At 32.8% G+C, this 22728-nt stretch overlaps 1 protein-coding gene across 3 annotated transcripts in view; it reads left to right on the top strand.

Annotated features, from left to right (window-relative positions):
* Positions 1-4611: 4611 nt before the first annotated feature.
* Positions 4612-22728, top strand: part of LOC105324984 (leucine-rich repeat-containing G-protein coupled receptor 5-like) — a 36712-nt gene continuing 18595 nt past the window's right edge. Inside the window, 5 exon segments of one of the 3 annotated variants that reach the window (NM_001305348.1) lie at positions 4682-4840; positions 5059-6115; positions 15799-15870; positions 18009-18080; positions 19169-19240. In NM_001305348.1, coding sequence (NP_001292277.1) covers positions 5940-6115; positions 15799-15870; positions 18009-18080; positions 19169-19240 — 392 coding nt within the window. In that variant the 5' untranslated portion in view covers positions 4682-4840; positions 5059-5939. 3 annotated transcript variants of the gene reach the window in all.

The raw sequence follows: 22728 nt of genomic DNA on the forward strand, positions 1-22728 counted from the left end.
CACATTTGAAGATAGTTACATGCATACATATAGTTTCAGTCACGCTGAAACCCTACTATACATTTTAGTATGTACGGATTCATTATCATTAGGCTAAATTTAAACTTAAACCTGTTGAAAATAAATGATATCACTATTAAACTCAAATCAATTTTAGTAATAGTTTCAGCAATGCGTAAACCATTTGGAATCTTAACTTAAAGTTTCAGCATACTGAAACCTAGCGGAAATGTTCTGAAACTGATTGATATTTCCATGATAATTTACACAACTTTTCACATGATTCAAATTTAGTTTCCGCATTGCGGAAACCATCAGGAATCTTAACTTAAAGTTTCAGCATACTGAAACCTAGCGGAAATGTTCTGAAACTGATTGATATTTCCATAACAATTTACACAACTATTCACACGATTCAAATTTAGTTTCCGCATTGCGGAAACCATCAGGAATCTTAGACTAACGTTTCTGCTGACTGAAACCTAACGGATACTTGCTGAATCGATATAATGGTTTCCGCATTGCGGAAACTATACATGAAACTTCAACTTCAAGTTTCAGCAAGGTTTCCATATAGTTTCAGTTTTGCTGAAACTTGATTTTTCATCCAGTGGCTACATCTATAAACTGAAGAAATAAATTTTCTACACCTTTCTCATCTCAATGCCTCAAGGAGCTTTAAAAATCTGTTTCGGTGAGCTCAACTTTCCCTAAGGAAATACTTAAAAGTGTGATTTTTTCGAACAGAGTATTTACATTTATGTAACAGTTATTGTTTTCCGTCCTCTCATTAGTATTTTTACAATAATTGGTCGAAAGACGTCTTTACCAACACGCTGGATATAAGCGATTCAATGATATTGTAAAATCATGATTTGTAAAATGTTCGTGTCTGGAAACGTACATGTTTAGCTTAAAGTATATATTTTTCCTAATAAGTACTTACAATAAATAAATAATCATTTTAATTTGCATCTTTGTGAGTCATATCAATAAATAGAACACACCCGACAAAAATCTGGGTTGAAAATCTAATTGCTTGTAAAAACTAATAGCAATTCGTCTAGTTTAAAAATAATTGAAAACTATTCCTTTTTGTATAACCATTATGAAGTGCACATGACGAAACTAAGAAACAATGAACAATTAAAAGTAACTAGACTGGATCATTAGTTTCAATGAAATTCATTTTTTTTTTACAATTTCCAATTAATTGTGTCTTTTTTGGAAAGGCAATAACTCTTTATAACTCTTAATGCCAGCACACGAAACCCGTATTTGCATCACTCCAACGTTTTAAATTGACGTAAGTTCTTTATTGTTATTGCATTCCACAGTTGCGTAAATTCTTTACTGTTATTGCTTAGTCAGAGTTTAAGACAGAAGTCATGTAGATGTTGCAGTAAATGCCTTTCTTTATCAACCGGAATTCATATCATATCGTATATGAGTTATAAAAAATATAACAACCCATCAAGAAGGCTCGATGGTGTTGGTTATTTTTAGACTTAATTGATCTCTTTTGAAAGAAGAGCTCCATATAAAATATAGGAAACAATGAAAATTTACAGATTTTTTTCTTTGCTACATTAAAATTTATAGCATAACAATTAAATTCAAAATATTTTAGGAAGATATAATGGTCAATTTTTGATCATCCAGCCTCTTTAAGAAATGAATAATTTACCTTAAGATGGCGGACCCGAATACTGCTTTATAAAATATCATATCGGGAAGTCATATTCAGAACAGATACTAATACATTAAGAATATATTAAATGTTTTGAATTTTACCTCAACAAACTTTAGTCATTTGGCTTCGAAAGGATGGGAGTATATTAGGTACGTGTGGAGGGTGTTTATTTAATGTAAAGCTTTTTCCTGTTATTTCGTATCATATGACATATTTTATGGTTGTATTATCTCGTGTTTAATTTTATATCACTGGCTAGCGCGCGATGGGAAAAATTTTAGCAATACATAAAATTGAATCCAGTTAGAATATCTCGTAAAACTGATTATTGACCAGATAAACTGTTAATGTCAACAGAATACAGACAATAGAAATAGTTAGAGGCAGTCGACGGTTTCGAACTCTTATAGGTCAGGATTCGGTTTTTTTGATACTTGATCAAAGTATGGTTGAATTTTTAAAGATTTATAAAGGAAATTCGGACTAATTAAATTCCAACTATGAGCTTAAAACGTTAATTTACCTTTCAATTCTTTGTATTTTTCTACATTGCTATATTAAGCTCTTCTTTAAAAGAGATCAATTCTGCCTAAAAGTGCCTAAATAATTAAAAAGAAACGCTTTGTTTTTTAATATAATTTCATGAATCGTGACAAATTAACATTCATTATGCAAAAGCGGTACGTTTCTCGTGTAATGATCAAATCAACTTGAAACAAAAACAAACAATAAAGAGCTTGTAAAATCAATTTAAAGAGTACCAGAAACTCTGTGCTACGGACCGTACAGTGTGAACAAGTTCAAACGTCTCTATTCTCTGGCGATTGTTGTGTGCAGACTCGCTCTTCGAGAAACGCACCAAATCAAACCAAACTATTTCATTTTACGGGAGATTAACATAATAAAATATCAGAAATATTCATCCCTGAATGATTTGAAAAGGGTTCAGAATTTTGTAACTGAAAAAAACATAAACAAAAAATTAGTATCATCCTCCGATCAATTCTTTTTTTTTTTTTTAATAAATAAATGTTATTGTTACTGTTCACTTTGTTATATATGTTCATATAAGCAATGTCAGGCGAATTAATATCTCATAGTTCCAAATACGAAGATTTTTTATCCTCAATCCTCAGATTTATATTCATATTACTGCACTTTTTCTAATTGATATAATGAAATATGCCTTTCATTTTGATTATTTAGTTTGTTTCATCTCTTTTCTTTTCAAGGGACATTCTTTGAGGCTATCAACATATATAGCTAAAATGTTATTTTCCAAAAAGAAAAAACAGAAAAACCAGGGCACTATACTGTTCTTGCCAAACAAAAATTTAGTTAAGAAAATACAAGCTAAAGCAATTTGCAACTTCCCTTTCTGTTGCTACATTTGTATCCCGTGAGTCGTAAAAATACTTACATGTATTAAGACTGAGATATCTATATTTTTATTTTTAATTTTTAAATGAATATATTTGACATCTCATAAAAACAGTCCATTTTTTAAAAAGAGAAGGAAAAGAAAATACCAACAAAATCCAACCTAAGTTTACACAAAGCAGATTTAATCTTTTGTTTTGTATACAATGCACCGACATTTCTACAAAAAGTAGATCAAATGCGATAAAACATTGGCCTACTTGTTAGATACAACAAGTTAAATATTTGATTAACAGTTGTAAATAATAGGGTTACAACTTGAAATATCTACCTTGTGCAAACTTTTATGAAAGCATTTGTAAAACTATGTCTCGCACTTATATAGGAATGTGACGAAAATTGTGAATAAATAGTGAATGAATTTCGATTCATTAGAATTTAATGTAAAATGAAATAAATTCTTTTGGTCATGGAAAGGTTAGGGTGCAAATATCTAAAAAGAGTCCTAGGAATTTGTGTGCGACGAGGAATAATAAACATGCGGTTGGCCATTATCGAATTTATTGTATGATTGAGTGAACGACTACAACCACGCCTTATTGGAGATTTTCATTTTACATCATTTTTATTTTGTTATTACCTCATAAAGAGTCTTATCAACATTATGTCGTCATTATTGAACAAGAATTGATGAGGTCAATCGAGATGGATTTAATTTTGTTTTTCTAGTAGTATTAAATCTAGATCATACGTTTTCATTCAGCTGTTGCGCTATATGACACCACGTGACTTTTATCTGTTCCAACCCAATTTGCTCCAAAGCGCATTGCACTCCCCGGCATCCAATGGAATCCCTTGATGCTGTTTTGTCCTACATTTTTCTCTAATTAAGAAGACTCAATGGAATCTTCAATATCCGAAACAGCTTTTTTAAGCTGTCCCCTTTTCGTGAGGCAGATGTCGTCGTCGTGAGTTTGATAGCCTTTTACGACCCTGCAAAAAACTATTGCTTCGTCTTTGTGTTTTCTGTTGTTCTCAGTAATCGTTTTGCGCTAACTAGGTTAAAATTAATCAATTTCAATCTTTTTGGGGGAATGAAATATAATGCTAGCAGCAATTGCAGCAAACATACATTAAAATACCATGATGGATATTGATAGACTAGTAAGGATACGTGTAGTGATTATGATAAATACACCTTCCTTTTCATCAATATTCAATTATTTCTCCTTCAATGTTTTTGTTCAAATATGTACAAACAGTAGCGTTCAATGTTGGAAAATGTAAACGGATGTTAACTACACCCGACCCAAGTATTAAATCATCAACAGACGAAAACATAATGGTTATTTTCGTAGTTTATTTCTCATGAGAACAGGACTTTTAATTATAATGAGCGTTAATTACACTTTGGTGCATTGTAGTTACTCTGGCCTCCTCCCTTTCTCTACCCTGTAAATAACGTCCTAACACTGCGACGCAATCAATTTCCAGGGCGTTTTTTTTTTGTATCGATGATCTTGCTTAATATATCCTTAACTGCCATATCATAACCGATGGAAAGCGTAAACTGGGCTAAACTACCTTGGCTTTGCCTTAGAATAGTCTCTTTAGCCCCTGCTGGTCATTGTTGTTGCCTTCACTCCCGACGAATTATACGTACTGCCTGTATCCTGTGTTCTAGATCTTGTTCGTATAATCTGTGGATCGAATTTAATGTTCGCACTGAATCGATTCGTCACTGAAACATTCATCACAATGTTACGGGTACAGTACAAGAATTTAGAGCTTTTTTTTTTTTTAAAAATTCGGATGGTATTGCTTTCCTTTCGCAGCAGTTTTGATGATGTGTAACGTAGTTAGACCAATTTCGATTTTTTTCCTGCGTAAAATTTATACAGGGAATTCTATGATTGCAGTAGATGTATCAGTTGGCATTTCAATGTGTGAAGTTGGATTAAAAGTGTCATATGTTTGCCTTGTGGCTGAAAGTTAACATTACCAAACCGATCCGATTTATTAGAAAATATGCAAAAAATAATCCCATAATACTGACACAATGAAAATGAGATTGTGATATATTGCTGCCTATGTGTCAGTGATGGTATTGAAGTTCCTACAGAACTATCAAGAGTTATTGGCGTTATTGGCAATCGTCTGGAAATGCCACAAGTACATGCAGCATTGTACTCTAAAAGCAAATGAAGCCGAAATTCCCGGATAAACATGAGGAATAGCGTGTTTAAGACAATTACTAGTGACAAGTCGGCGAGATAGCCATGGAGTAATATGTGTAACATTTGTGGCCAAGGTTGCTATGAATAGTGAATGGTCTCATACTTTGAATCCAGAGGAACTTCTCTTGAGAAATGTGCAATGTAATGCGTTCACAGCGATCCGCTTTTTGCAGTCACAAATACGCTGCGACTGTCATTTTATCTGCTGTGAGATTATGCTGTCGCTATGTCGAAGGGGAAACTCGTACGAATTGTAATGTCTCATGAAATAGCACTAAGGAGCTGGTCGGAAATTCCTTGTGACCCCCAGGTACTCTAGTACCCTGCTTTTGTCATCTTCTTGCCAGATAAAATGTCCAGTTATGCTGTATTAGGAATCTTTATCTTCTGTGGTGTTCAAGTAAAGACTGGAAATCCTCCATCTCAATATTTGAAAAGAAGATAAAACCAAGATAAAGTTAGTGTTATCTCTAGTCCGAGTGCAATACTGGGTAAATGTTTGTCTGTGCCCGATTAGATCCAGATTTCCAGTTTTGTTGTGGTCTTCATTGTCCTCATTTGCTGTCCATTCGTACAACGCACGAGCATACTCTACTTATGGGCGTTGTGTAGAGGGCGCGAGGGTCGACATGCACGCTTTCACCCCCGGGATCACTGCTGGGGTCCCTGCCCTATTCTTGTTTGTTGCTGCTGTCCAAGCAGGCTGTCCACAAAGATGTTTCTGTCCGTCCCTGCTGACCGTCGAGTGTTCCGGGAAAAATTTGACAGCTATTCCGGAAAATATGGACGGCAAAATAAAGCATCTGTAAGTATATACTTTACTTTTGGATGACATTTATTTTCATGTTGACTAAACACAACTATAGCATCAATTCTTTCATACATGCAATGTATGTAATATATATAGAAATAATATATGATATAGTATGATAAACTCTGAATGCTACTTTGGGAGTTACTTATGCATTTTAAAATTTTATTATACATTTCTTAATGCTCTCAATGAAAACCTTTATCCTTTTTTTTTATAGTTTTATCTCACATTTATTTGACTGACTTTCGTAATGCAATAAAGCAAACCAGGAGATAATATAGCGATAATGTTGTAACGATAATAACAAAATACTGTCTTTTTACATACGTAAAGTTCTCTTTGTTGTCATGAAAAACCAATAATGGAAATGCGTTATATTGGAAATAATTTGATAGTCCTCTGAGAGAAAATTGAACGAACTGGATTGTTGGTGACAATATTACGTGTATCTTTAGAGATGCAAAATCTAGCCTGGCTTAGATGAATGTTCAGGTACTTTGATATTAATAGAATAGCAACGAATTTTTCAATGAACATGACAAATATTCATTTTTAAAAGTGTATATTTAATATGATTTACATACTACATGTATTCGAATCGAGTGCTACATGCCCGAATGTAAATGTATAAAGTATGTGTACAATTTATACGGATATCTAAAAGCTTACCCTTGAAAGAAAACACCTTTAAACTTGACAATTCTACAAAGATTATTTTGATGAGAGGCTTAGGTCCATGAAATTACCCACCTTGGGGGATCATAATTTTGACAACTTTGTTATGTAAATATAACAATTCTGAAGGACCCCCACCCTACTCCCTAACCGCGCAAGCGTCGAGAATATAATCTCTTACCATATTGTCATTTTACCTTAAGTACTTTTGCGTAATTTCATGAAATGCGCGGGTTGTTTTCCGAGAGAACGTGTTAACTACGAAAGGATTGCAAAATGTGTCGTTTTTCAATGCTTACTGTTAATTCTAAAATAATTTTATAGATATCCAGTTTTTCAAACGCTGTTTCATAAAAAAAGGTTACAAAAGAGACCTAACACGCATAATCACTATAAATTTGAGGGAATTAGTTCAATACGGAAAGTTCATGTCCCCGTCAAGCGATTACGCCATCTATCAGATCAATACACGATTTCTTGACTAGAGGACTGAAATAAATAGGTCATGGGCTGTACCATTTTTGTTTCAGTAGTCGTTGTGTTATACGGATCTGTTGCAGAACTGAATTTCAAAGCACCATTATTCAATTTGAATTGATAGAAATTGTGTCAAAGAACGAATAGAATTGCCTAACATAATTTTAATGAATAACTTATTTAGAATTTACTACCGGAAAATCTATCAAAAGATCAAAGATAACCCGAAAATCTAATTTAAAAAAATCAAAGAGATGAAAATTATACCATCGTAAATTCTAAACTAATGTCCAAAAATTAAAGCAATGTCATTTGAAAATCACAATCACAAAATGATATCTACAGACAGTTGAACATCTTGCTAAAAATCATTTACACTTATCCAGAAACAGGGATATAGTGAAACCTTAAGATCTCTGATGCTCAGTATCTTGGTTTATAGCAAAAACGTAAAATGAAGTTGCGAAATTGCATTGTTAAAATTGTAGCTCCAAAAAAAAATTTTTTTGTTTCTTTTTTTTTCTGTATCATGTGTACCGTACTTGATTATCATTATGTTAAAAAAAATGATTTTTTTCATATCTAATAATACACATCCTGTCTGTTACCATTTGTTTTCAAGTGCCAAATGGCGGGAGAAAAAATAGATTTTTATTAAAGTCTATGTGATTCTTCTGTCATTTTCAAAAACGTTATAGCTTCTGGAGTTTTAACTCTTTATCCTTTCCTATTTTTCAAACAATTTTTGTAATCTGAGTGTCCACAGCTCGCAATACTCGACCGATCATTTCGCTACTAAATGAAATGCAGGTGAGAATGATCGATCAACGGTTGAAAGTGTTCAAGTTTTAATAGCGTTTTAGAACGTAACCGCTCCCTAATCAACAACAATCTGTAGACGTTTGGCGCCAGACATCAATTTCAGCTCATTGCTAATTTTTGCAATTGCATGAACAACAATCTCTACAAAAATCAACCAAAAAATGTAAATGACAGTAAAACATGCTCCAAAAATCTGTCAAAAGTGGTTTAATTGCAGCTCATACAAAGTAGATGTTCTTTTTTCCCCTTGTGTTGTGGTCTAGTGAGTCTACTAGCTAGAATGCTCAGAAAGTGAGTATTGTAAACTTATCGAACACCATTTTCAAACCATGACGTATGTTGCCGTCTATATAGATGAACACTGTGATAAAAAAAACGGTAAGAAAATACCACAACTTGAAAATTTTGTACTAAATGATTTTGTCAGTTTTTATCCATAAATTGTACATTGCCTAAAGTCATTATCTCCTATTAAATTATGAAGTTGGATACTAGTATTTGTTCCATATCGCCGACACATTGTCAGTAAAACTTTTGAAAATCACACACATTCGTTCTAATACTGGAAACCAATCAGAGTCCATTGTAATATGTACATTTGTAGATCTCTTAAACAATTCATACAGCTGACTTTGTTTGCATTACAAGTGCAGGTCAACATGTTAAGTAAAAAGGAGACAATATGAAATAATTTGATTATTGGAGTTCTTATTTATATAGCAAAAGTTTCTTCAGTTTGTCATGCTGGTTATGGGTTGAAAAATATTAAAATTTGGAGTAGCTCGATTAAAAAATATATTTGCTCTACAGAGGGCTAAATAAGTCCACAATAATGATTTACATTACATGCAAATAATCTTTTTTTTCATGGGATGTGTGTTTTGAACAGGGAAGAATTGATCAACATTTATGCAAAACAGAGGAAAGTAGTGTACTAAAGAACTCGTACAACTATAGGAAAACACGGTCGACTCATCTTTGTATGATCTCCAAGTGTGCCGAGTTCAACTACACGAAGAGTAGAGTAGATCTACGTCTAACAACACATTTCTTTGCCGTACAAGAAAAATCCAGGGAATGAGAGATCAATACAAAGCATGAAAGAAATTTCTGAAGAATGTTCCCAATCTCTCAGAGAGAGAGAGAGAGAGAGAGAGAGAGAGAGAGAGAGAATGTCGATAATCTCTTCAGTTCATTACACGAAACAGAATATTAAGCACGTTGCACTCAACAGATTTTGAAAGTCGATAGATTAGTTTGTTCTTCTATAAGGTCGACGTGGTCGATAAAAAATGGCACTTAAACGTGTTGCACCCTACGCTCTGATTAATTGAACAGTCATAGGGATTCGCATCTTATCCCGATCTGTCAGTATGTACAGAATGATCGTAAATCTCGCGAGACTTCATTTATAATGCAGACCTTTATGTCAGTACTTTATTTTTCTCATTTGAAAGGTTTTCTTTTTTTTATCATTTGCGTAGTTGTGAGTATAGATTTGGGAGTGGAGAGGCTTGTCCTATTTGTATTTCATCACCGTGTTTAAAAGTTGTCGTTTTACGTAAAGATAAACAAATAGAAGAGTATCATATCTCTGGGGTTTGTTTTTAGCGTCTAATCCCGATGATTTGCTGTTTAATTAAGATTCTGTCTATGACCCTACATTAGATTTCACTTATTACCTACCCCCTTGTTCTGATTTTATATACACCAGTAGAAGCCAGGGCTGCGTTTAACAAAAGAACTTACGAGTTACGACCAGATTAATGAATGCTCACTAAACACAAATTAATCAATGTTTTCTGCTTATGTCCGTAAAATATAATTATGGGAATTGAAATAGTTATACACAAATGGTTTTATAAATTTTATTCATTAAAATCAGTCTACAAGACTGAAAATATTTACGACTTTGTAGTAAGTCCTTTTGTAAAATGCAGTCGTAAGTTCAGTTAACCTTCTCATTCGGTATCTCTCTGTCGATATAGTACTATACTTGGAGGCATAACCACAATATCATTTAGTCATCGTCCAATTTACTTATTAAAAGACAAGCTGTGACAGACGCCCTGCACTTTGTTTTGACAACAGGCGTCTAAGCGCGATGATTTTCGCCCCGAGTATTTTCATGCAGATTCAAATCAACTTTCAGCGCCTCTATGACACAAAAATCAAATAATTGCAGTTTTGTCCTTCGGAATGCTCTTTTCCCCCATTCTTTCATTTTTGTTTTGCTCATAAACATCTGATATTTATCTTTATCTGTCTCGGACTAAAATACAAGATTTTTTATATTGTACAAAGGACAGAGTGAACTGCCTAAAATTAATTATGTATAATTAATGAGACTGATGAAACCACGATATTGACGGCCATCGTTTCATAACTCGCAGCGTCCGCTAGACCTCGGAAGGCAGCAGCTTTACAGTGTCACCCCAAAGCCTGACAGTCAGACCCATTAACTCGTGTATTTGTGTCGCCTCCATTAATTCGTGTACAAGTTGCTGTCCTTTAAAAAAGGACTACAATACGTGGACCATTTGTATGTGTTTCAAACGACAAAGTGAAAGCCTTAAGATTATCAGAGATTCCACCGACTCTAGCCCTCTGCTTTAAACCACTAAATTTGTACGTTGTATAACATGTATGTATAGCCCTGACTTTTTATCTCAGAATTTAAAGGATTCATACTTCTAAAATAATTAATTATGATCTATCTATGAATGAAGTATGCATGTACATGTACAGTATCAGGCATTCGGTGAATTCTACTATTTGCGCACACATTACGATTCGCACTACTTTGTTAACTGTGAAGTGACAGCTTTGTGTAAATTAAAAATTTCATATGATGCATTTTTCTTGAGATTTAAACTTTTATACAGTGACATAATTATTCAATCATACTTAAATGCTTAAAAAATTCAATCGGGTAGTTCTCTAGCCTCGCTTACTATAAAAGTAAAGTTAAGTTACTTGTGTATTCGGAAAACAACAAAACATTGTAAATTATGCTATTTGATGCATGTTGTAGTTTCGGCATAACATTAACTTATTTCATGATACTGATAGTTCATATCACATGCCAATCATTTTTTAAAAGGAATACTTTGTTTCTGAACTGTTTACCGACAACTTTACAATTACAGCGCCTTTGAACTAAGTGTGCATATGGCACGGAATCCCGATCCCGATTCAAATAAACGTGTGCTAGCCTGGTTCCCTGAGCTACCCATTACGCACAGGAACCAGGCTAGCTCATGCGCAGGCTGAATTTTCCCCCATAGCATCCGGTTTAACCTCGCTTATATATTTTCTGCATGGACCTCAGGGTCCACGCAATAAGCATGTCTTCTGAACTCCTATAACCTCAACCATGACGTCACTTCCGGACGTTTTTAAAACGGTTTTTGTAGACTCATCTAGAATTTAAAAAAAAAATGACATCCATTGCTCTAATTTAAGTTTTATCTATTTTCATATTTATGTTCTATTATTGACCTTTATAAATGTGTCACTGATAAATCTGTCTATTGATGGAAACTGTCTTGGTCCGATTCCAATAAATATGTTTACATGTAAACATATGTATAAGATTAATTGACATCTGTGATTATTGATACAAATATTTTGTTGGATATACACTTTTAAGTTTAGGTACATTTATATACAAAGCTTTCTTGAATCTCTTTGTCGTTTTGATGAAAACAAAAACGAAATTTATCTATACTCTGTCCCAAGATATTTTGGATTCACGTTTTGCTTAATTGTTTGATATTTATAAATACCTCAGGATTCAAACGATGTTCATTCCAAAGTATGAAAAATTTCCAAGATTTCTCAGTCAAAACGCCCCTGTTAGCTTATCAGGTTTCAATACAATGCTAAAAATTGTGATGTCTACGGAGATTTTGTATTGCAGCAAGCCCGGATGATAACGTTGAAATATTGCGCGATGTATTCCGAGTGTATTCCGAATGGAGAAAAGATGTAAACATTCCCCATTATAAATCTCCGTAAGGAATCTGTTTTCGTTCCTGTGAATTTTTCCGAGTGAAAGATGATAATGTGTCAATGAAATTATCTTGGAAAATATCCCTTTCAACTATTTCAATTGCACTTCTTTCACAGGTAAGTGTATTTTTATTAAAAATCGCCCAAATGTGCAGCATAAATATCTTGGGACAGACTATAACGAAAAATGCACAATTTTATAATGTTAAGATATCGCTTCCAAATTGTAATTTTTAAAATATACAGGAAAAGGGCATGGAATGGAGAATGTAAAATAGTGGAGTCTTTCACACATCAAATAACACTTTATGAAGCACTGTAGGAAATGAACAGTGAAGAAAATAATAACCTGAGTTTTGCTACGCAGCCTAAATTTGCTATGGTATACGTTGAAAATACAAAAATTATATTTCATTATTCAAAAGAAGAAATTATATCGATGGTTTCATATAAATGGTAATATGCGTTAGAAATTCTGTTTCCCTTTTTCGTCCATCCAGAAATGTCTATTAACTGCCACTACTATATCAGACTAGACTGATGCCGAAGGACATTTTTGCAAAGTATAAAGCAAGGAATAAATATCAAATAAATGTTATCATCGGTGAGGCAAACAATTGTAATTTACCTACAAGACGTGCAGAATTTCTTTTTTTTAGAGGCCTGTAATTGCTTTGGCTAATCAAATTTTGTTAGCAGTGAGCTTCGGAGAATGTAACACCGTAGTACAGATGGGTGGGTGATGATAGGTCGATACCCTAGGGGTACAAGAGAGCCTGTTTCATAATTATTATACGTCGCGATGAAACCCATCGCAAAGGATTTTCAATCAAGCAAAATCAGTCGTTCAGTTTTACTTTGATGACAGCGTCTCATCAACGAGATTTTGTGAAAAAAGATATATAATTATAGCAAAACCAAAAAAAAAATTGTTTTTATGTCCTGTTGTTAAGAATGCATGAACATTTCAAATATACTTCAGTTTGTGAAGGAACGTGATATTTTTCATTCTAGTTTTCTTTCATCATATTAGTTTCAAAAGAGGCAGGAAAAACAATTCTGACATTTTTACTTTCGATCTCGCGTGGGTGCCTGTTTCTACTGCAAAATATATTTAATTGCTACAAAGGTCAGCATCACGAGAAGGGCTTGTCTGCAATTTGTTCACATCTGAATACTGACCTGAACATATTACGTGTGACTACTGTTCTAGTGGCCATGTTCTCGTTCTCTAGCCGAAATTGAATTACTTTTCAACTAAATTTTACCTTTTCATGCAATTATTTTAAAACGTTTTGTTACAAAGCACTTTAATAATATGATAAGAGTCAAATGAAATCCATGCAATCCTGATTCCAGTTCTACCTAGTTCAAAACTACACGTCGTCCGCGTATTAATATAATCATGCATTCCTTTATAACTCATACTTTGAGTTAGTTCATGATCAATCAAAACTTTATACAAAAGGTACACTGAGAACACGAACTCCAAGGATTTGCACAGTCTGGCCCCAGACTTCCATGTAGTTGAAAAAAAAAACCATGATAGCTATCTTAACATTGACAGAAGAATATGCTACCCTTCGTGCAGATCGACTATAATGTTAATTTACTAACTAAAGTACAAGTATTTTACTTCCTTTTTATAGATAAGATTCGTTATTACGATAGATGTAAATATAAGCATTATTTGCTTTTTTTTGTTTCCAACAAGCCATGATGGTAGTAGCGACCACTGAAGAAAAAAATTACAATATTTTCAGTATTTGTATTTTTCTGCAATGTTTGAAATGATTATTGATAACTGAAGAGAAAATCAAAGGAAGACGTAAACATACACAGTAAAATACTTCCTTTGGTGTTTCATACAGGCTATGAAGGTATTACACTGCTCTGCAACATAGCATTGCATTGATGACGCGGGTAATGCATGTTTTGTGCAATGATCGATACTTCTATACCCGCATAAAACACAAAAGAATGCAATTTATTGTTTAAGGTCAGACGACACGTTCCTCAATTTTATATAACTTTTTCCAGAACTTTTTATTGATTTAACCACTACTTTGACATGCTTTCTTGCAAAAAAAATTAGGGTACCTTACCAGGTATTTGTGCAAGATACTAGAGTATGCAGTTTCCTTTATAATCTTATTAAAAATACACTTGAATTGATGATATAAAATTTTTTGGCATATATATATATATATATATATATATATATATATATATATATATATATATATATATATATATATATATATATATATATAGAATTTTTATGATTTGATAATGAATAATTATAATTTTATTTGATATATTATCAGACCGTTGAAAATTAGAAAAATTATCATCATTTTTCAAGGAACGTGTCGTCTGACCTTAAATAAACCAAGGCAAACAAACTGGAATTTTGCAATTGTGTCAATTAATCCTCAAGAGAATTATGATGAATTTGCTGAAGGGGAATGTGCGGCCATCTTGTACATTTACGGATAAAAATGTAAACATTTCATGAACAGGCTTGTTTCTGCCAGAAACAGACCAGAACTGTTGCTGTTACAAAAATGTAACTATTATATTACAAAACAAGACGAAATTGGTAATGGACTCATTATACTAATCTTGAAAAAAGTAAAAATCAAATTATCGCGAAAATAAAAATAAGAATATACATTCATTTTGTCTAGGAATATACAAAATTTCTATAGTGTTTTGTATGAATTATAAATGCGTTACAAAAGTTATGTTCAATACTTCATTTGATCTAGAAAACATTTCATTTCTTATTTTTCCTTGTAGTCATTTTTTTTTCTATGCGCTACATTCCAAAACACGTCAATTTCCGTTTGAATTATTGCTTACCCGGGTCTGTGACAAAGAAGCTAAAGATTATTAATGATAATGATGATTTAATAATGATAGTATCCCCATTATAAATGTATCCTTTTCTTGTATTGCGATTACAAGCGATTGTATTCTTTTAATTTACCATTAAGCTATGATCCACTCAAACATTTCTCTGGGTGTATTCAGTAATAATTGTTTGGCAACGTATTTAATCTCTGAAAAGACATCATTTTACAGGAACTTACGTGTCAGAACTATAGTGGGTATAAGGTGTTTTTGTTTGCACCAAGTCTGCTTTATAAAGGATTGTCAGCTCACATTTGAAAGCTCGAAAAGTTCTAAGCAATACTAGCAGAAATAACGTAGAGATAACGAAGTACTGTAAATTCCTAATTAAACGCGATTAATACAATCTAATAGTACAATTAGAATTAATATCCGCGTAAAATCGCGAGAAGCACATCTCGTGGATTTTAAAATCTCGCTTTTATTTTTGGACAGATGCAAACTATTGGAATTATGAAAATGATTTGGCGTTCGCGATTTTATACTCCGCGATATAATGCAAAACAGCAGAATCGCAGAATTAAATACCCGCGTAAAGTAAGGAATCTACAGTATTCTGCGAGATGATACAACCGTTATTGATGAGTGTGTCTGGTCTATGACAACGATATTAATCAAGGAGTAATTTCATGGTTACATGCTACAGAATTAATTCGTGTCTCTACAGTGTTGTCATGTTGAAACTGATATATTAAAGAAAATTCCAGACTCTTGAATTTTTGGGGATTTCTTAATTATATGTACATGGTAGATGCGTCTTGTCATTTCAGTGACCTAAGTATGAATAATTTGACAACAATACCAGACAAGGCTTTTTTACGATATAATCAACTTGTGGCCTTGTAAGTATTGCCAAAAAATGTTGAGTTTAGAATATTTTTGTTTTGTAATGGTGTAAACACAGCATGATATTTATCACCAGTGTCAATGTGGCCTTCATAATATTGCCAAAAGCTGTTGAGTTTTTAATCTTTGTGTTGTTATGATGTTAAAAAAGCATGTCAACGTCATTTTGTTCATCATTAAACAATGCATCAATATTACGGTTTTTTTTTTCTTTATCTTTAATATGGCTTTTTTAGGGGTTGGGATTTTTTCCTTTTGATTTCTGTTTTGATGTTGTATTTTAAAGTCTTTTTTTATGTTTTAGTTGTTAGTAGAAATGTTTTGTGGCATTAATATTACATTAAAACATTTATATAGTGTAAAGACATGATGCATAAAATATACGGTCAAAGGGATTCTGTATTTGTTTAGAAGTGCATGTGTACCCAAAGGACAGCAGATGCAATCTCTTTATTAATAGATATATGATCAAAACATTAAATCAAAAGGCTTTTCCCCCTTTTTAATAATATCTACAGCACAGATGGGTTTGTATGCATAAAAAGCACCGTCGAACACTATGATATGTATTCTTGCATGAACATTTTATAGAGTATGGTATCATTGTCACTGTGCATTTTGATCAATATCGCTCACTTTATGTCTCGTTTCAAAGTATATTATTGATAAATAGATATTCAAGGTGAACTTTGTTTGTCCCATAGGAAATAATATATCAAATGTAGCCATTCTATTAGATAAATTCAAAGATATAATTGACAAATAAAAAAACCATTCTGACCTCGTAGTTTGTGCCTGTTGGATTCACTTTTCCGTAAAGTCGAAATATCAAAAGACCGACTCATAATATTATCGCCAAAGGAAAAATACTCTAAACTAAATATGTATTTCTAAGATGTGTTAATGTCTATAAAACGCCTATTTACACTTATGAATAATGACTTTGGACTTACGATAGCATGAAGATGTGCATATTTATTATATTTAGTTCATTTTCAGCATAATAATGATAAATGCCATAGTTTCATACCAAAGAAAAATCTTCAAAAATATAATTAGGGATGGCAATCGATTGCAGAATTGCTAGTCGGTTAATCGCAATTCGTTCCGACCGATTAACCGGTTATTCGTATCAAAATACACAGATTTTTGACATGGTATTATTATTTTTTAATAATTGTCATACATGTAAAATAACACATAAAGCATGAAAGGAATATTCTGTTTGTGTATATATCAAAATATAATACAAAAATTATATTTCATAATAATTTTCCAAAAGAAATCTTTAACAACGAGCAAACAGTCAAGAAATAGATGTCGCTGTTTCGCAGTCAGTTCGACTTCTGAAAACAAAGTCTACCCAATATTAGTTATAGATCTCCATTTGAAATGATCATCCTTTCGGATAGTATATATAGATGCAACATATATGTATCCGCAATAGACAACTGCACTTTCTATGTACAGGTAATAATTTGGTGTCGTGTGAAGGAAAAACGGTAAAATAATAACACTGACCGTAGATACAATAATAATAATTGTAACGGTACTCAGCAGTATTATTGGTATCATCATTAATGATATTTGAAAAGCTGAACAGACAAGGCAGTGACTTGTTGTTTTAAAAGTGTTTATAATTAACACCTGCTGACAAATTTCCCCCCACGAGCTCAGCCTTGGGGCCTTAACGGTCACCAATTTAATTTGATTAGATAGTAGTCTCGAAAGGCAATAAAATAAAAATTTATTTTCAATTTGCGTTAAAATACACTTTATTTTTTATTTTATACGACTAACCAATTACTGATTTTGTAACCGGTTTTCATCGTTCCGACCGAGTAATCGGTTAACCGATTAGAGATTGCCATCCCTTAAAATATTTCAGAACTGATAAATGATTTTCAGTCTTTCGATTTGTTTGAAAGTAATGCAAAATGAATTTTTGACGTTACTTTATTTTTGTCTAATCTAATAATAAGAATGCTTGTAATAATAACAAGCTTAGAAAAACATTGCAGATTTTAGTCATTTCTATTTTTCATCAAATGGCAGAACACTTTTTAAACTTCACATAAGAAGAGAACCCCGCAGTAATAACGCGTTGTAATCATTACCTGTTGATTATTTGTAGACGACTGGCGGGTAATGGAATCAGCAGTATCTCTGAGACGGCCTTTCAGTCTTTGTATCAACTGGAATCCCTGTAAGTCAACAACAAACAAACAACGACACAAACAATCAAAGTACTGAAGTACTGACGGAAGTTGATTTTTTGATTTTATCGATTATTATTTATTTTAGAATCAACGATACGTTATTTTGCAGGGCAAGTAGTTTCTTATACCAGAGACATAAATATTTAAGTCTCTGGTTATACATGATTGTATGTATTTGAATTACGCACTTTTTTTATAATATGAATACTCGGACTTTACCGAAAAGAATTCCGATAAAACTCATATAAATCATGTCGTGTAATATTGAAAGATACTCTTTATTCTATCAAGGTACATGTATGTATCAGTAATCGAAATATTTCTGAAAAATTGTATGGATCCAAGCAATACTGGACTCTAGTTTCGTTCAACCAGACGCTCGGCTTTCTCCGTTAATCTCCGACAAGCAAGAGAGATTCTCTGCTTGTCGAAAATTTACGGAAACCACCGATCGTCTGGTTGAACGAGACTATATAGTAATCTCTAGTGTAGGAATACATACCACTACAAAAAATATCTAAATTGTTCCTACCATTTAAAATCTGACTATTTTCACGGTATTTATAAATAACTTTCCTTGAAAAACATGCTTCAGAATTCATTACAGCGAATTTATCGATTATTTTCGAGAACTAAGTCTTGCTAGCGGTGATGATTTGTGCTTAGGTCCAAACACTGTTTCACTTTCGGTTTGCCATTAAAATCAACTCCCAAAAAACAACACCAATAAATAAACAACACACAACAATAACACAACACAAAATTTATCAACTCTCATTAAACAAGGGCATAGGCGTTATGGATTATTAAAAAGTTTATTCTTATGTTAAAAATACATATCATAAATTTTCGCAGATAAAATGTTACATTTCTACACTGTATATAATCAAAACGTTAATCATAACGTATTCTCAATTTAAAGGATTAGTAAAAAGATTAGAAATAGATAATAAAAAGTGGCCTTACAAAGGAAAAAACATGAACTATGAAGCTTTCAATGAAATTTGAATTCGTTTGCATATTTCTCTTTCCAAACAATTGCTTTTTTACCGTTTTGTTTTTATTTCTGTAAAAGGTACCTGATGGGCAATAACCTAACATCCCTCCGTGGCGCCGTGTTCCGGAATCTCTACAGACTGACCGAGCTGTAAGTATAACTTATGAGTCTTGTGGATCTTATAGAAATCGTAAAAAAGGATTTTAACCCAAAATAACAAGCTTTTCGATAACTGGATGAACGTTGCTATTTGAAGGCCATATTTGTGTTTACCTTCCAATGAAAAAGAGTTTTGTATAAAAGTATAGGAAAATGCTCAAAAAAAGAAAGAAAAGAAAAATTATTTGAAATTTTTTTCTTTATATTAAGTGTTAGTTAGTGGCCAAGACTTATGATATGTCAAAGTTCACGGCAGATTCGATGGTCAATTTGTTGACCACACAGCCTCCTAAAAAATGAAAGCATATATTTAAGATGCTCTTGCTTTGAAAAACCTTTGCCAGACCGTAAGAATGAAGTTCACGTCTGGTCTTGAAATGACTCAGAAATAGAACCCTATATCCACATTTTTTTCAATCATAAACTTCGACAACACCATTCCAGGCAGCAGGCTCGTCTCTCGAGGTTTGTTGTGTAATTAATGCATCAGCACCAGCAATGGAACCTTATGAAATGGACAGAGGCGCTATGAAAGCGCTATGGAAGTCATTTTTTGTTGAATGCCGAGCAATAACAGTGCTGTTTTGTTGTTTTATTGTTATTTTATGATGCTAGTACAATAAATGAATTGATATGTTACCCTACTTCTATTTGCCCCTGGTAAAGCTTACACAATATCTCAACATCTATTGTTTTTATGCCTCTCTTTGTCTCGACACGTTTTACTAGTTCTTTTTTAAAAAGTCAGTCATGAATGCATTGATAGAAAAGTAATTAACCAGAAATATTTACAACAATTGTTGGATTTTTTTAATGATATCGTGTTTAGATATTTTAGAGTAAATTATTTTTTTTATGATTCCATCATCTCTCTTTTCATACCTTTTGATTGAAGACAAGAACTTGATATTGGAGAATATTAGATTACAAATTTTTAAAAATTGTCTATAAGCACAGATTACTACCATCTTTCTTACGTCTCAGGGAGGTATTATATTTTGTTATACTTTCATGTTAAATACTGAAATCTGATTGGTTAAGACGCAGTTAATAATAATATTAATAATAAGTTAATAATATTTTCTATTACCCTCAGCGTTTGCAACGCACTTAGCAACGGGTAACATTAAAAAATGTTCCATGCGCGAAAATTATGCGCGTACGGTTCGCTGTAGAATTCACGTTATTCCTATATGAAAGCAGTAAAATTTTCATAAAAATTAAGACATTCAGTATAACAAAATAAATAGTGCCTGTTTGGGAGGATAACAGTTGAAATTGACACCCTTCGAAAACCATTGTCAACCTCCGCTTCGCGTCGGTTGACAATGGTTTTCTCGGAGTGTCAATTTCAACTGTTACCCTCCCAAACAGGCACTATTTATATAATATGTCCCTGATCTTATTAACTTTTTCCCCCCAAAAAAATCTTTTAACAGTGATGTTTTGTTTGCATTTTTTTTTATATCGGGATAATACCCTAAGTAGTCTTTGCTAAGTTTTAAAGTTGGTTTGAATTGTTAAACTTATAAACATTAACCCAGTTTTTACTTCTTGATCTGTCTTTTAATAGCTGACCAACTTGTATTGCATTGTTCATACTTCATAAGGTATTTTTAACTCAGATAATCCCATTTTGACTGTGTATCGTCTTCAAATAGAGATTTAGCAATATATATGTCTAAGTAGATTAAAGGGCAGTTTTAAAGAGCAGTTATAAAATCTGAATAATCTTTTATCTTCTATCAATCGGCGTTATAAATTTAAAAAACTGCGGTTTTATTAAGGTCTTCCGTTTCCAACGGAAGACCTTCTTGTTATTGCTTTGTTTCTGTTTCCCTTATTAAGGTCTTCCGTTTCCAACGGAAGACCTTATTGTTTTCGTTCGGTTTCTTTTTCCCTATTCTTCTTATTATTAAGGTCTTCCGTTTCCAACGGAAGACCTTATTGTTATTCTTCGGATTCTTTTTAAGGTCTTCCGTTTCCAACGGAAGACCTTATAGTTTTCGTACTGTTTCTTATTATTATTATTTTTTTCCTCAAATTTTGTGCACGCGATTTCTCGAAAACTATTCGGCCGATTTCGACCATTTTTTCACAGATGATTGCCAGAGGTCATAATTCTAGAAGTTTTTTGAAATTTTGAAATCGGCACTTCCGGTTCCGATTTACGGCCGATTTTGTAAGTTTTTACGACCCATTTTGTGCAGACATAAACTCTGAGATTATCAGAGGTATAATTATGAAATTTTCAGGATAGGTAGACCATAGTTTGAAGTTGTGCACAACGTAGTTTTTTGGCGCCAGTGGCGCCATTTTTTTGAGCTCGCCTTGGCTCGAAAATTGGGTACGAATTTCAAGTCAAAATTTCCATACATTTTGATCTGTATCTTTTTAACAGTTGATATTTTGTTAAGACATATATCACAAAAAAGGTAGAGAATCAAAAGTTCTTTCCAACATAAACAAGAAAACGGGGCTGGCCCCTTAAATTAGGGGCCAAGACACTCGTAAACTCTATTACACATACCTTAAAAATGATAAAGATTTTGTAATGCATTATAGAAGCAAAGTTGTTGATCGTAACAATATTTATCAGGTAAAATCATTGCCACGCCCATTTATTACGTAATTAGGGATTTTTAGGGGCCAAAGTACTTAAACTTTGACGCAATATATTTAGAAAAGGAGACATATTTTGTTACGCATTATAGAAGAGAAAATGTTTGCATTGATGATTCTAATCATTTCCATTTATCAAAACACCAATGTCTGTCCCAATTAAGGATCTAGAAGCTGGCCCCTAAAATATTCAATCATTTGTATCTAAAATATGAACAACACTTCTAGATAAGTGTAAGAACAAAAATTGTTAGTATTCGTGAGACCTTTCGAATGAACTCAAGAAAAAGGGGCTGGCCCCTTAAATTAGGGGCCAAGACACTCGTAAACTCTATTACACATACCTTAAAAACGATAAAGATTTTGTAATGCATTATAGAAGCAAAGTTGTTGATCGTAACAATATCTATCAGGTAAAATCATTGCCACGCCCATTTATTACGTAATTAGGGATTTTTAGGGGCCAAAGTACTTAAACTTTGACGCAATATATCAAGAAAAGGAGACATATTTTGTTAAGTATTGTAGAAGAGAAAATGTTTGCATTGATGATTCTAATCATTTCCATTAATCAAAACACAGAAGTCTGTCCCCATTAAGGATCTAGAGGGCTGGCCCCTAAAATATTCAATCATTTGTATCTAAAATATGAACAACACTTCTAGAAAAGTGTAAGAACAAAATTGTTAGTATTAGTGAGACCTTTCGAATGAACTCAAGAAAAAAGAACTGGCCCATTAAATTAGGGGCCAAAACCCTCGTAAACTCTATTACAAATACCTTGAAAACGATCAAGATTTTGTTATGCATTACAGAAAGAAACTTGTTGGTCGTAACAATATTAATTTGTAAAACTC

The sequence above is a fragment of the Magallana gigas genome, chromosome 5, assembly GCF_963853765.1.
Source record: "Magallana gigas chromosome 5, xbMagGiga1.1, whole genome shotgun sequence".
NCBI classification, from domain to species: domain Eukaryota; kingdom Metazoa; phylum Mollusca; class Bivalvia; order Ostreida; family Ostreidae; genus Magallana; species Magallana gigas.